The sequence below is a fragment of the Parasteatoda tepidariorum genome, chromosome 5, assembly GCF_982258835.1.
Source record: "Parasteatoda tepidariorum strain Cologne lab strain chromosome 5, Ptep-v5.0, whole genome shotgun sequence".
Classification (NCBI taxonomy): domain Eukaryota; kingdom Metazoa; phylum Arthropoda; class Arachnida; order Araneae; family Theridiidae; genus Parasteatoda; species Parasteatoda tepidariorum.
In genome coordinates this window covers 9,927,962-9,943,777 of record NC_141759.1, presented here as the reverse complement: position 1 = coordinate 9,943,777, position 15,816 = coordinate 9,927,962, and the positions used below count along the sequence as shown (strand labels likewise).

The 15,816-nt window shown below is 30.7% G+C and overlaps 1 protein-coding gene across 2 annotated transcripts in view; it reads right to left on the bottom strand.

Annotated features, from left to right (window-relative positions):
* The window catches only part of LOC107449746 (steroid receptor seven-up, isoforms B/C), an 80,787-nt gene that overhangs the window by 51,635 nt on the left and 13,336 nt on the right, over positions 1–15,816 (bottom strand). For both annotated transcript variants that reach the window (XM_016065381.4, XM_071185695.2), the window contains exon 2: positions 13,078–13,605. In XM_016065381.4, coding sequence (XP_015920867.1) covers positions 13,078–13,605 — 528 coding nt within the window. The remainder of the gene's footprint in view (positions 1–13,077; positions 13,606–15,816) is intronic.

Genomic DNA, 15,816 nt, shown 5'->3' with positions numbered 1-15,816 from the left:
CCACTGGGAAAAATGATAATGGAAGGGATTAAAAGTTGGCAGGTATGCATTTGCATCACAGTGTGTTAACTTTTAACGCGCTAGCCAAACACAAAATTATTTTCCTATAATTGGATTCTCATTTCTCTACAATTCGTAGAAATCATTTTGGGAAAGAACAAAAATTGCTAGAAATATTTTGAAATTAAGCATTTGCAATATTTCTTTATAGCTAAAGGGATTGCTACGTTAGAAATTATCAACGTATCATAATAATATTTTTTGTAGAGGAAAAAAAAATCCACAGTTTAAGTTAAGTTTAACACTTGGAGAGCTTTTTTATTTTTATATCCGTCGTTGAACAGCCGACTCAATGTTGGGTTTACGACTACTAATGTTTAACTACGTAGCCTTGTAATTTTGAACCAATTCAGAAGACAAGGAAACTTCTGGATCAGTACCCTCAAGGGTATTGATTTGTTATGAGAACATGGAGGACTTTGCGACTCGACAGATTTAACGTGCATCAATTACCATTTACTACACGGGGAGTCTTCGGCCGGCGAAGATCGAACCCTTGGTCATGGGCCCTGTGTCTTACCAACCAGGCTATCCCGGCCTTTTGAATAGCTTTTGAAAAATAGCCTAAAACGGCAATTCTATAGAGTGCCTTTGATTAACAGCATAAATCGTTAATTTCTTTTAGAGCTTTTGAAAGCAGTCTAAGATGCCAATTTCACAGAAAGCTTTTGAAAAACATCCTAAAACGCCAATTCCACAGAAAGCTTTTGAAAAACAGCCTAAAACGCCAATTCCATAGAAAGCTTTTGAAAAACAGTCTAAAACGTTAATTCCCTATCACTTTTTCAAAAAGTATTTTTTACAACGGAAAAAGGCATTTTTTTAGATTTTTTTTAATATTCTAAATTAAAAATCACTCAAAATAGATTTGAAAATTTTTTAGTGAAGTGTAAGGTACCTTATGCAAATTATTTTAGTTAACCCAAAAGCCCCAGTGATGGGGTTAACGAAGATGAAATATGAGTAATGAAATGATGTTACTACTACCATTTACTTCTTAAGAAGTCAACCTGTCATTAAATGATGATGAGTTAACCCCATTACAGTGTAAAAATTTTACAAAAAAAAAAAAAAAACTTAAAATAAGACAAAAAAATAACATTGAAAGAGTAGAGGAGTCGATAAAGGAATGAGTATAAGGAAACTACAGAAAATAACTACATAAAGGTAACTACATAAAAATTAGTCATTTAAAAAAAATGTATTCAAATAAAGAGTTACACTAAATCAACAAAATAAAAAAACAAGTCGAATAAAAAAGTATTCGCAGAAATTTAAATGAAATAAAATATTGTAATAGCAAACAAACGCGGGAAAATGAAGCTATTTTCCTATTATAAAGACCAAAAAAATGTGGGGTAAAAAAAGCTTAGAATGTGACAAAACAGAAGCAAATAAAAAAAAAAAAGGTAATCAAATTCAGTTCATGACCAAAAAATCATTATTGGGGCCATAACCTCGCCCCTCGAAAGAACAAAATAAAGAAAATAAAATCCGATATAGATTAAATGAGAGAAAAAGCAGAGATTTTAAAGAGTTTCTGCGAAAAAGAGAATCAGAAAAAAAAAAATGGCGTTAAATAAATTCCTCAAATAATAAAAAAAAAAATAACTTTCAAGTGTCGGGACTTCTGACTCCTGGAGTTCACATTAACGATTTCGAAAAGGTTGTAAATGTGAATTCCTTTTTTCGTGTTTTTCCCTTTCTTTTTCCGAATAATTCCCATTCCTTTGATGTCAAAAGGGAAAAAGGATGGTGACAATTACACTGGGATAGGAAGGAAAAAAAAGAAGCTTTTTATTTAGCGCGGAAACTTGCTAAATGTTATTATTTCAAACGATAAAAGGGAAAGAAGCTTGCATTAAATGTATAATATCCAAATACATTTTTATTTGAAATTTAACAGTGATTCGCAACATTGAAAAATTTTTATTTTTTTCATAAGTATATTATTATTGTTTTGGTAAGTATAAAAGTGTACATTTGGGTTTTTGAGAATTAACTGGTTAGTTTTGAATTTATTCAACTGAGTTCTATATTTAGTATAAAATTCATGGTTAATTAACATTTACTAGTGAAATTGTATAGCTCTAGTTTTGCGAATCAATCAGCTTAAAATGTATTCAATTGAATTCTATAATTAGTATTCCACTCTATTTGAATTCTATAATTAGTATAATCTAGACATTGAATTATATAGTAAGTATTGGAATAATCAATTTTTCAATTAGTAAAGGAAATTCTAAACCTCTTGGTGTGTGACAGTGAAATTGTATCACTTTCTTTGTATCGTTACCTTTGATTTTTTTTTAATGGAATTTTTATAGCTGTTGCAATGTAATTGAATTTTATAGTTAGTGTAATCTTGATATTGAATTATGCATAGTTAGTATTCCAGTCTGCTTTGAATTCTACAGTTTGAATTCTATAATTGAATTATACAGTTGGTATAGTAAAACAGTGAAATTCTTTGGCTTAATTTTTGCAAAGTAATCAGCTTAATTTGTTAAATCTTATAGATAGTACTACAGTCTATTTAGATTCTATAGTTAGTATAGTGAATTCCAATCTATAGTTTGAATTCTGCAATTGAATTCCATAGTTGGTACAATATAAGAGCGGAATTGTTTCCCTCGATTTTTTTTTTTTTTTTTGAATTAATCAGATAGCTTTAAAGTTCTTCATTTTAGTTCACTAGTTACTTTTTTATTTCAAATTATTTTTTCATTATAATTAGACTACTTTTTAAAAAAATCGTGACATTAGTCACAATAAAATAAATAAAAAATAATGCTAGTGATTAAATAATAAATAAGTAAGAAATAAAAAATAACATAAATAAAATGACAAATAACTTAAACTGTTTATTAAGCGATGTAAGTTATTTTAGATTTCAAATATATTTTGGCCAATTATATTCCATATAATATTAAATCTTTATTTTGAAGTGAAAAAAAAACTTTTTAACAAAAATTGTGGGAAATCTAAAGAAAAATAAATAAAACATAAATAAAAAAAATAACAAAGCTTCAAGAAGAAAATGCTAAGGAGAGTAGAAGATTAATAATTGATTGAAATAATTTATTGAAATAATTGATATAATTAATTAATATAATAAATTGAATAACTATTTGATTAAGTTAATGATTAAAACACAATTTTCTGGCTTCTTATTAGATTAACTTCTCAGAGTTAAAGTAAATTTCGAGAATTCTAAATAAAACATATTGAAATGTGAGTAATCTTATTTTTTTTTCCCTCCGTTATTTTTAATTGATTTTTTTCTATTTTAAGGAAATGAGGGGTCACGAAAGTGTCAACTTGCAGCAACTACTTTTGCATCAAATGACCCAGATTAACTTTTTTTTTCTTCCCTTTGATTGAGAAGAATTTAAACAAATCTCGCCAACTAATGGATATTGTTATAACAAGTAAAGCCGAAGACTATTTCCAGTGTCTCGGTTCAATATAGAACTTAAAATTCTTTTTTTGAAACACGGAAGTTCAAAAAGCATAAACGAGACGACCCGGTTGAAAAAAAAAAGAGAGAAAAAAGTCAAGCATGATTAACATGATTTTGGCTAAGAAGGAAAACGAAAAAAAGATGCGTTATTTTACCGTTGCCACTTTTTTTCTTCCTAAAGAGAGAAAAACAATATCACTGGAGCTGAGAGGGAAATTAATCGTCTGCAGACGGACTAGATATTCGTCTTTGTCCGCGTTGCCTACAGCGACAAGTGCTCCAAAATTAATTGCGCCAGTCCTCAGAACACCCACTACACTTTGTTTAGAAAGCGGGACGCTTGTATGGAATAAATCACAAGATGAAGAACATAATATTTTTCATGTTTGAAATTCAGGACAATTTGCTAATGTTTTATGCATAAAAGCACGATTTTTTAATGGATGCTTCTTTTTCCCCTTACATTTTTAGTCATTATTACGTAGTTCGTAAATTCTTCAGTTTAATCCGTATTGAATTCGCAAATGCTGTTAAAACATTTTCGAATAATTCGTTTACGTTAATACAGTGTCTACAGATGAGGAGCAAACTGAAACAAAAATCTCTCTCAGTAGTTCTGTTAATTACCACTTCTTTTCAACAACTAATTCTCATTCTACACTTTCTCTTGCATTGTTTTGTCTTCGCTTACATGGGCAAACAAAAAACTGAAATTTTGAGAAAGTTGCTTCTTTACTTTTACCTACATTATTTTCTCAAGCAAAGTGCATGAACCTCATCCTCGTATACCGCCAGCAAACTAATGTTTTTGAGAAAGCTGCTTTTTTATTTCCAAATATTTTATTGTCCTCGAGCAAAGTGCTCGAACTCCTTATCCAGCAACCACACGGACAGCAGATCTTACAGAGTTAAAAAAATTTTAAACAAATTCATAACGGATATGATAGGAGCAGTTTCACGGCCCAGTTCCACAGCACTACAATGAATATGTTTCTGATTCGTGAAAAAAATTGTATCTTAACCGTTTAACACCTGATGCAACTTGAAAGCACTTATTTTTTCTTTAGTCAAACTCAAAACGTAAAAAGTGCTAGGAAATTATATTGCTTTGAATATTAATCTAAGAAATTAAAAAAAATCTGTGCCCACTGGAATAAATTAAAATATAATTTAATGTTTGTAATGGCTATTCTTAATATTAACAAGGTTTTTCGAAGCTCAAGGAAAATAAAAAAAATCTTGAGTATAAGTGCCTTACTCATGAAGCAAAGCTACAATTTTAAGCTGTATATGCCGTCTTGCTGCAAAGAATTATTTGGGATTTAGAACGAATGAATAATTAAAATATTTTAAAAGTTATTCTTCTTTTAAATTTTTACCCTACAAAGAAAATTATCAAAATCATCAATGCCTTAATTCCATTTTTTTGCAAATTTTTATGAGCTAAAATAATGCAGCATTGGAGTAGGTTTTCAAATATTAAAAAATTCAAAATGTCCGAAGAGGTAGTAAAATGTAAATCATTAAGACACAAATATATTTGTATGTTTTTATGGAACTTAATCAGTACATAAGTTTAATTAATTCATTTGAAGTGGCAGTAAAAAGTATTCCTAAAATGAAACTTATAAGCCCGAGAATGAAATAGAAGGCCGAATTTTTACTATTACTCAATATTAAAATCTGGAAAGAATAGGCAGATATGGTATGCTATAAAAGAAAATACTTTATTCCATTTTTTTAAACATCACTAAGAGAGCAAGAGAATTTGATATCTATGATTCCATACGTTATATTCTAATTAAAAGAGTACAATTCGGAGATTATTATTCTATGCAGAAAAAAAAAAAAAACTATCTCGCCTTTTTATTTACTGATTCTTACAGTTTTTTCTACGTAATAAATCACAAAAATGTTGATAATAGAATCTGGTTTTAGAAAGAAAAAAATATATTTTAGAAAAACAACATAATCAATGTTTAACTGCTTCGAAACGATCTGAGTACGATTTTTGTCGATTTTCCTTCTAGCGATGTCTCCACGACCTAGCAGAATCCTGTTCTGGGAAATATCTAACATTTGCGATGGGGGGAGGGAATAAACGTACATACGATTATTTAGGATCATGTCATTTTTAGCTTCTTTTTTTCGATAATGAATTTTAAAAAGTTCTGTAAGTTCATTTATAACATAAATCGTTTGAAAAATGATGAAAAGCTGTGTTTAGATTGTTCGAAAAGCAAATAAGTCTCACAAGGAATATTTTGTTAACGAATAAACTCAGCTTCAGAGATGCTTTTAAATTAGTAAATTTGTGATCGCTGTTAACTATGCAAACAGAATTTCCTTAATTTGTTTTAAAAAGCTTCTGAAAAATTCGCGGAACAATTAAATCATTTGAAAAGTTTTAAAAAAAATGCTTTTGATTAGTAGAAAAGCAAATAAATCGTTTGCAAACTCATACAACTCACTAAGACTAATTTGATTAATAAAATTTTTTAAAAAATCAGTTGATTTGTTTATTGAAATCGTGTTCAACTGTTGAACCAAACTAATTTTTTGTTCCATTATTAAATATGCTAATACAACCATGATTTGAATTTTTTTTTCGATAATCAAAGTTTAAAAGTTCGGATGAATCGTTTGAAATGAATCCTTTGAAAGTGATAAAAGTTGAGTTCGATAATTTGGAAATAAATCGTTTGCGAACTCATAAATGTCAAAAAGAACCCCAAAGAGCTAAGCAGACTTGTTTAGTGGAATTTCTGTCAAACTAATTTAAAATCAAACATTAAATATTGCAACACAATTAGGATTTAAATTTTCTGCGAAAATCATTGTCTAAAAATTATGAAAAATTTAAAAAAAAATAAATAAATATGAAGCCGAATAATTTGTTTGAAACGGAATAAAAACTGAGATCGATTCTTTGTAAATAGCCCTACCTCTGATAAACTCAAGAGGTTTGTTTATTGATATGTTTTATCAAAATTACATATTTAAAGAAAGAAAAAAAATATTGATTTCATTATATTTGTTTTTATTCGTCAATGTTCCTGTGTCATGCTTGTGAATGTTTCTGTGTCATGCTTGTGAATGTCCCTGTGTCATGCTTGTGATTGTTCCTGTGTCATGCTTGTGAATGTTCCTTTGTCATGCTTGTGAATGTTATTTAGTCATGCTTGTGAATGTTATTTAGTCATGCTTGTGAATGTTATTTAGTCATGCTTGTGAATGTTATTTAGTCATGCTTGTGAATGTTATTTAGTCATGCTTGTGAATGTTATTTAGTCATGCTTGTGAATGTTCTATTTATATTCGTGTGTCATGCTTGTAAATGTTCTATCAACTTAACTTACTTATCAACTAACTTAAATTTCTAAATGAATATTGAAATGTCCTCTCAAAATTAGATTTTGATAAGAACTTGGAAAAATAATAATTTCAGGCCATTCGCAGAAAACACAAAGCAAAACGAAAAGTATGAACTACAAGTTGACTGTAGCACCTTTTAAAATGCTGGAAAAAAAATATTTAAAAAAAATAAAAATAACTTTTTTTTTCTCAAAATGTAGGCATTCTTTTATTTTCGTCTTAAATAGCTTTAAGATGTGTCCGGGATAGAAAAAAGGCTGAAGCCGATGGGGTAAAACAAGACGGAGGGGGGAGATGAAGAGTCACGGAACAAAGTCACGAAATCTCATCAAAAGCAGAGGGCCAAGCCCCTCCAAAACATTCGGCTTCCGGCCCGCGCTTGATGGAAGACCACCGAATTCGTGTTATACAAGTCCGTAAAAAAATGATAACAAAAAAGTTGAGAATTCATCTGGGTGATATGACTACGAAGAAACGAGGAATGCATGGGGACTGAAGAAAAAAATAATAACTACTCGTAAGTTACACGACTAAAAGAAAGATAGCATATAGGGTATTTCGCGAAAAAAAAAGAAAGAAAAAAAAGCTTTTTGTAAATTGCTTTTAAGCTTTTTTTCTTCACATTCGCCAGTAATTGTTTTCCTCTTGCTTTACACGAGGATGTTCGTAACAAGTAATTTTATCAAATTAAAAAGGTTTTTCAGCTCCCCCCTTTTTTTCTTAACAAGAAGGAGTTTACTGCGTTCGAATGCTTTATTACAATAATTTGCACTTGCTTAAACCTCTTGTCTTACCACAGCTATATTTTCTAAAAATAACTCATATTTGTTGAAAAAACTTCAAGAACCGATTAAAATAAATAGAACTCCATTCAAGTGTTACGTCATAAACCTCTAACTTAACTGTTACTCTTTGGATCGCATTCTACGTTAATATCACTCAAATTTTTTGGAAAATCCCTAACGAATACTGTTACTCTTTGGATCGTATTCGACGATAATATCATTCAAATTTTCTGGAAAATCCCTAACGAATACTGTTACTCTTTAGATCGCATTCTACGTTAATATTGTTCAAATTTTCTGGGAAATCTCTAAGGAATACTGTTACTCTTTGGATCGTATTCGACGTTAATATCATTCAAATTTTCTGGAAAATCCCTAACGAATACTGTTACTCTTTGGATCGCATTCTACGTTAATATCATTCAAATTTTCTGGGAAATCCCCAACGAATACTGTTACTTTTTGGATCGTATTCGACGTTAATATTGATAAAATTTGCAGGGAAATTCCAACGAATACTGTTACTCTTTGGATCGTATTCTACGTTAATATTGTTCAAAGTTGCAAGGAAATCCCTAACGAATACTGTTACTCTTTGGATTGTATTCAATGATAATAATCTTTCAAATTTACTGCGATTTTTATATTAAATTAATAATCCTGAAATAGGGTCACTTTCTTATGCAAACTTCTAAATAACATAACAGTAATGGCAGATGAGCTTTTATAATTTTTGCCGACTTATTCTTTTTTCCCCACAAAACATATGGTATGAGATACAGTTGTCTCACATTAAGATCCAGATTTCTTCGGTTGTCAAAAGCATAAAGTTTGTACAAGTTACAAATGTTCAGCTGTAAAATATTTTTATCCCTAATTTAAATATATTTATCTTTCTCCATGTGTTTACTCCTGTGATATTTATCATAGTGTGCTATCAGAACGATTATGATTTTAATTCCAAGTTATAGGTTTAAAACTAGGCTATGTTTCTTTATTAAAAAATATCTTAAATGTAACATTTGATACCGAAGCTTTCAAGCAATCAATAATTAAATAGGAATTGAATTTAAAAACAAAATTGTTGAGGAGTTTGCAATAGTAACTGAGGAATATGAATGAGTTCAAATTTTATCCTAATTGAATCTGAAACTTTATCGGGATTTTAATTTTTGAAACCGTATTCATTTGAGTGCAGAGTAGTTAAATCAATTTACTCGTATATTTTAAGCATTTTAAGGCAGCATCAGTTCCAAATAAATGCAATCTTTTACAAAACCTCTTTAATTTAGCCATTTACTTTTGATTTTTATTTATTCTAAAATTTTATGACTAAAGAGTCAAAGTAACTGCTACAATTAATCTATAAAGAAATCATGAATTTCCAGAGGTGAACTCGATATTAACAATAATTTTCTTTTATATAAGTTGAATATTTATGAAGGATAAAAAAATTTTTTTATTACCATCGCCTAATTATTAACATTCATATACAAGAGCCAAGTGAATTAAACCTCGCCCAGCGTGAAAAGATACTAACACAGTAGTAATTTAGTTTTTACAGTTCTAAACTGCTAATGAAACTATATTACTGCAAAAACCATTAATAAGTTTTATCATAAGCTGATCTTTCAACTTGAGTTAAGAGATGAATTGTTCTAATGTCTAAATTAGTTTAAAAACAAGACGAGTGGCATACACAACTATGCCGTTTTCCACGGGAAAGAGCGATGCAAGCGTGGGAACAAGATCAGTGAGGTAAGGAAAATGAGGCCAAAGCGGCAAATATAGTTCCGACCGCAGCAAACGCTCTTGGCGATAAATTAACTCTTCCATATCGGATTTAAGAATAGCAAAATAGCCTCCTCCCAACAGCGGGAAACAAAGAGAAGAAGCGCGGAAACTTAAAACTCAGAGAATAGGGTTAATGATTGTCGGCCGTTATTTTAATTACTTCAGTTACTGTTTGTATTATGGCTGAATAGTACTAAGAAAAATACTTTTCACATAAATTTTTTTTTTTTTTAATTTTACTAAAAACTAATTTGAACAGTAAACAGAAAAACTTATGAAAGCTAGATGTTTTTTTCTCTAATCAAAACAACATAGGTTTTGAAAGCATTTTGAGTACATGCGATGTAATGTTTACAATTAATTTATAAATTAACTAAACCCTGTAGAAAGAATTAACTAATTTTAAATAAACTATTTGGAACTAAAGAATTTTCACTCAAAGCTTTTTTCAAGTATTATTTTAAATAAAGAAATCATTAATCATATTTTCCAATACATTTTAAATGCATGCAATACAGAGTAAAATTTATTAAAACTTGATAAGGAAAACCTTGACGAATAGGTTCGCAAATTTATTTTATTTAATTTTTTTATAACTTAATATATTTTCAAAATAAGTTTTTTACAAAAGTGGATCATCAATGGAAATCCAAAGACATGTAAAGCTAATTTAAAAAGTTAGTAATTATTACGATGAATTTATAAAAAATGATCACGTTGTAACGATTTTGTGTTGTAGTTTTAAAAAGAAAAAAACATTTTAATACAACAAAGTAGTCTAAAAAAAAGAAAAAGTAGTACTTATGCATCAACAATTCTTATAATTCAATGTAAGTCACTTGTCTACGTATACTGCTCTCTCTTTTTATTTTAATTTTAAATTAAGTATATATTTTTTTTCAATAAAATAATTTTTTTCAGTGTTATCTACTATGCAACTCGATGAAGATTTTCAAGTTTAATTCAGCTTTTTATGAAATTTAAAATCTCTTTGCTATGTACCAAAATTAGATTCTAAATTGGATTTCAAAAATGGATTTTACGTTCCACCATAATATCAGTACTTAATTTGGAGCAACATTAACAAACTACTAAATTGAAGCAAGTTTCAATCCCAGTTGAACCATAGTGTTGTGTAATTAAGAAGCACGGTTACATGGTTAAGCTTAGCATATTAATGTTGCACTAACAGCTTTCAATGATATTGTAGTTTAACATTCAGCAAAAATTTTAGCAGTGTGAAGTGAGGCAGGACCCATAACTTAAGAAACATAGTTTCAATCTAATACCTTCACCATGTAATAAACTCTTTTTAATTCCAGTTTAAAACGAAATTGTTTTTCTATACCAAAGTTAATTTCATTGTAATACAAACTCTCACTTTGTAGTTAGATTCTCTATTTACTTTAACTTTAGGCAGTTTAAAAAAGCATAATAATTGTGTCGAAGAATGACGAAGCACTTTCTAGAAAATTTGATTCCTCTTTATCTTTTAAATGGTGTAGGACACTATGCAAATTCAATACTAGGTTAACGCGCTATAATGCGCCAAATACACCAAAATACAGAGGTAGGACGCGAAATCTAAGTCATGGCGAGTTCCCGGGGCCATCAAAATTCTGCAGTTGAGCAAAAAAATAACGCTATAGCAGATTTATGTTGGCAAAATCGTAACCAAATTTTAAATGCGCAAGATAAAAATTTTCTTCTTAATGAAAAGCTGAAGGATAAAATTACAATAATTATAAGTATCAAATTATATCATAGCTTTTCCTTAATGAAGGAGTTTGATTAGTCCTATTCAAATGTAAGTCTAGGTATTGATTATTCAAATATAAGTCTTCCTGCTTTGCTTCCTCTGTCAATAGATAAAAAAAATTTCGAATGTGCAATTGTGCATATTAATAAAGGGATAATTTCCTTACCCCTGCAGAATTTACAGTTTAGAATAATTTTGAATGTGAAATTGTGCATATTATTAGATGGATAATGTCATTACCACCGTAATATTTATAGTTCATATAGGAATCCACTTTTAGTAAAATGGGACCCAGAAATATGGAAGTCCTGCGTTCCAAGGATCCGTAATTTCTAGATTCTAGCGACATCACTGACTAGCTATACTTAGCTTCAAATTGTCATCAGTAGTCGACAAACATCATTAATTCTCAGTTAAGATCATTATTAAAATAATAGCTCAATTTCTCATAATAAAGAGATGATTTCAACTAGAACACCTTGGCTTTGTTTCTTTAACCCACTTCTAGTCGACCACATAGGAGAAGAAAAAAAAAAGATCGAAAAGGCGCACAAAAGGTCAAGTGCTGCTTTAAGATTAAAGAGCCACTCAAAAATCCAACGCATAAACGAATGTACTTAAATCATCAAACGAAATTCTATATGATGAAGGTAGCTGCGTTAAATATATCGCTTTTTTTTGAAAAAGCGCTGGTTTTTCAGATGAATTAAGCGAATATATATGAATTAAAGTCTAAGAATGAACTGGGCTTCTCATACTGCTAAAACTAATGCAAAAATCTCATAATCAAGATCTTTGCTATGATGAAGAGTCCTTAAAAGTGAAAAGAAAAAAGAAAAAGAATAACTGAAATGGCTAAATGGAAAAACTGAAATGGCTAAATTATGTTGAATCAATATCTAAAGCGAATTATGTGAAAAACTGATAAACCTGTCTAACATGACATGAAAGAGTTCTCAACAGAAAGGAAGGTAGGCTATAGCCTCCGCTGTAGTGCCAAATACGATGATGATGTATTTTAAATATATGCTATCGAATATATTACGGGAGCGTTAGAGAGTTTAAAGAGAGTTAGCAAATGGCCTAATATTTGAATATAATAAATAAAAATATTTAAATTCCGTACAGATTTATACAATTTATTTTATTGCATTCAATGAACAAACAAACCACTTAAAGCAATTGCTCCATTCAAAAGCTCCAACGTGAACCATTCTAAAGATCGAAAGTATTCAATTTGATCTTATTGTGTGCAAATCACATCGTCAACTTGTCATGTACAACTTATTGTATGAAAACAAATAAGATTTTTGTTAAAACTTTACCACAAAACCTTTTAAGGAACTTCAAGATTTAAAAGTGAACTATGTTATGAAAAGAATATGAAAGGGCTTCCTGCTTTAATCTTAAACTAGTGTACCCCAGCTTAATTTTATCGTCGAATAGAAAGCATTTAAATCACACAATAGCCGAAAAGCAATTAACTCATTGGACCATGTGCTTCAATATAGAATTGTCTTAGTTTTCAATTAGGGCACTACACGATAACATCCCTAGGTTATCTAGTTAGTGATGACGCATACCATCTATTGAAAACTGTGTAAAATAGCAAAAGCCATAATAGGATTAGATACAGATAGTAGTAGCAATCTTTTTTTATCTAAATCTATCGAAATCTGCTAAGTTGACCAACTCAAAGAAACTTGCAAAAGTTGACAACTTCAAAAAGGCTAAATTCATATTTTTACCAATGGCTTTGCTTAGACAGAGAATAAGATTAAACTGTTGGTCAAATTAACAGGTCCGAAATATTAGTTAAAAATGTATAGTAAAGTACTTACCGGTGGTGAAAAGGACGATGGCCTTGAGACAACTGTACTCTGCTGCATCTACGTGCAAGGCTTTCAGTTTCTCAACTTGCTCTTGGAAGATTCTTATGTGGTCCATAAAGGCCACCACCCTGTCTGCAGCCATAGGAGAAGCAGGCAGTCCAGCCGCTGCAAGCAAGGGGGCCACATGCAAGGGCATAGAGCACTGTGAGGCATTCAGCACAAATAGTTCGCTCCAAACAAGCCTCAAGAGCGCCACCTGGTCAGCCACTTGAAGGTCAGGGAAGAATGGTATATTCCGTGCCCACTCAACAGCACTGAAGAGCAACCTTGCAGCAAGTTCGCAGATATTGTCAATGCCCATAATATTGTTCGGTTGCATACACTGGGCGTACCTGGATGGTGGATAAGGTTCAGCCCTCAACAATAATGAGATGAAACTTGAGAGATAAGAGTGAGCACCGTTGAGGTCACCGTTGGTCAGTGGGATCTGTCCAGGTAGGCCATGCTGACTCGGGGGTACCCGCCCCCGTTGAACAGCTAGAGGACAAAGAAGACACCTTGTAGTTAGCCGGCCATTGGCCTGGCATAAATTGCAATAATAAGGCAAAGACTGCATTCAAATGTAAAAGTTCACATTTTTATAAAGTTTTTAAGCATGGGTAAATAAACGTCTATAAAATATACAGCAAGAACGCTTCTTAAACTTTTATTGTAGAAGCGCTAGCAATCATTTAAAAACAATTCTTATGAGAAAATATAAAAGTTCCTAGCAATTAATTTCAAATTTCATTTTCCACACTGTGCACAAGTCAAATATAATACGACAACTAATGAGAACATTTACTGTTATCATAAGCGAGTAGAAATATTAAAATCAAATGCTTGGCAGAGAATTTCACGTAAGGTATGTGTACATAACATCTGAAATATTATGATCGAAAAGTTTAACTTAATTTATGGTTCTTTTGTGGTAAGAGAAGAACTTGATGGTTAATAACCCGGAAACTATTTTATATATAAGGAATAATTAACTAAAAAAAACTACTTTCTCTAAACGTTTCTAAAACATTTTGCGAGGAGATGAATTAGAATTAAGTTTTTTTACCAATTTTTTCTTCTTCTTTTACTTTCAAGAAATTTTTAATTCAAGATACTATCTTAATTGTTAAATAATTTTGGCACGGTGATTGTGTATGAGTAATAGTAAAACGCGTAATTGATAAGTTCAAATTAAGTAACAATAGTATGGGGGATTTAAAAAAGCACCATAATAAAATTAGTCCTTAAAGTTGGCTTAAATTATTTAAATGTCACCAAAAGAACTCAGCTGAAATTACAATCGTTTGCATCATTTACGTATGATTTTCACCAAACGGCGAGTGCCGTTCTATAAGAGGGTAAAACGTTCCACTAGAACCGCAAACCGTTCGAGCGAGCAGACGATATCGCATCATAGCACCGGCAGATGATAATCGATTAATGAACGGCGATAATGAAAACGATGAAAAATCGATCAGACGATGATGATGATGATGATCGCAAAAGAATCTTTCTCGGAGGAAAGAGGGGAAAAGAAGCGTTCTCCGCTGAGCTTTAAAGAAAAGAGGGGTAACTGCGGAATCGAGAGGCTCTGGAGCTTTTTCTCTGGAGGAGAGAGAGGATGCGTTGGAATTGATGCGCGATTCTTTTGGAACAAGAAAAGAGCGAAGGAGGGATTGTATCCTCCCCACTTCTAACGTTCGGGAGTATGATTTTTATTCTGTCGAGAGTTTCGGGGTCTGTATGGGGAAATGGAGATGCAGGCAGTTAAGAAGTCTGTTTTTTTGAAGTACTACCGATAAAAGGAAAAGAAGAATGCGAATATCTCGGTACGGACAAAACATTGACAAGTGTTCTGTACGCTTGTGTAAAAGGACGGAACAGAGCGATAAGTGGTTTTGCATTGACAAAAAGGAATTTCAGTTTCAGTTACATAGTTTATGCGACATATTTTTAAATTTAAGTGATGACCAAAAACCTTAAATATGTATTATATTTTTGCTATATATTTATATTAAAGCGGACCCGAGAAGGTAGTAACTTAAATGTTTCAACTGTAGTCTAGAAAAAGTGTCAACAAGCATTGTTACGAAGTATGCAATTAATTTAATATCCCCTGTCGACTCAATAGTTGTGAAAATTCGACTAAAAATGTTTAAAATTCAAAAAATAATTCACATTGTTGATCGGCATGTGGCAGAGTATTTCGCTTTTTCAACAAGAAAATTTGTCTTCATGCAAATTTTTTTCAATTGACAAAACGTTTAATTTTTGTAACTATAGGCATTTATAGTAAAATGCTCACAATATTTGACCAATTAAGGTGACGGAAGATATTAATCCAGAGCTATTTGATTTTACACCGTTCTAAATTATTGTAATTGACAATTTTTCAGCACCACCGCTAACATTCTGAGTTTCTTAAAAAAATTTCTGGTCTGTTTTTATTTATAGGAATCTTAAATTTTACAAGTAAACATAATCTAAGGGGCATAATCTAGTGTATCCCTATACACTATTATAATAAAAAAAATCACATATAATCATGCATAAATAAATAGTGTTAGTTAGTCTACAGATTTAATAAACGTATGCAAAAATAAGAATTGCTGCATCAGTAACAATCTTTATTAAAACTGTTATTAGTAATCAAACTACAGGGGTTACTCCACACATTTTGCCAAAAGGTCCGATTCTCTTGAATTTGTA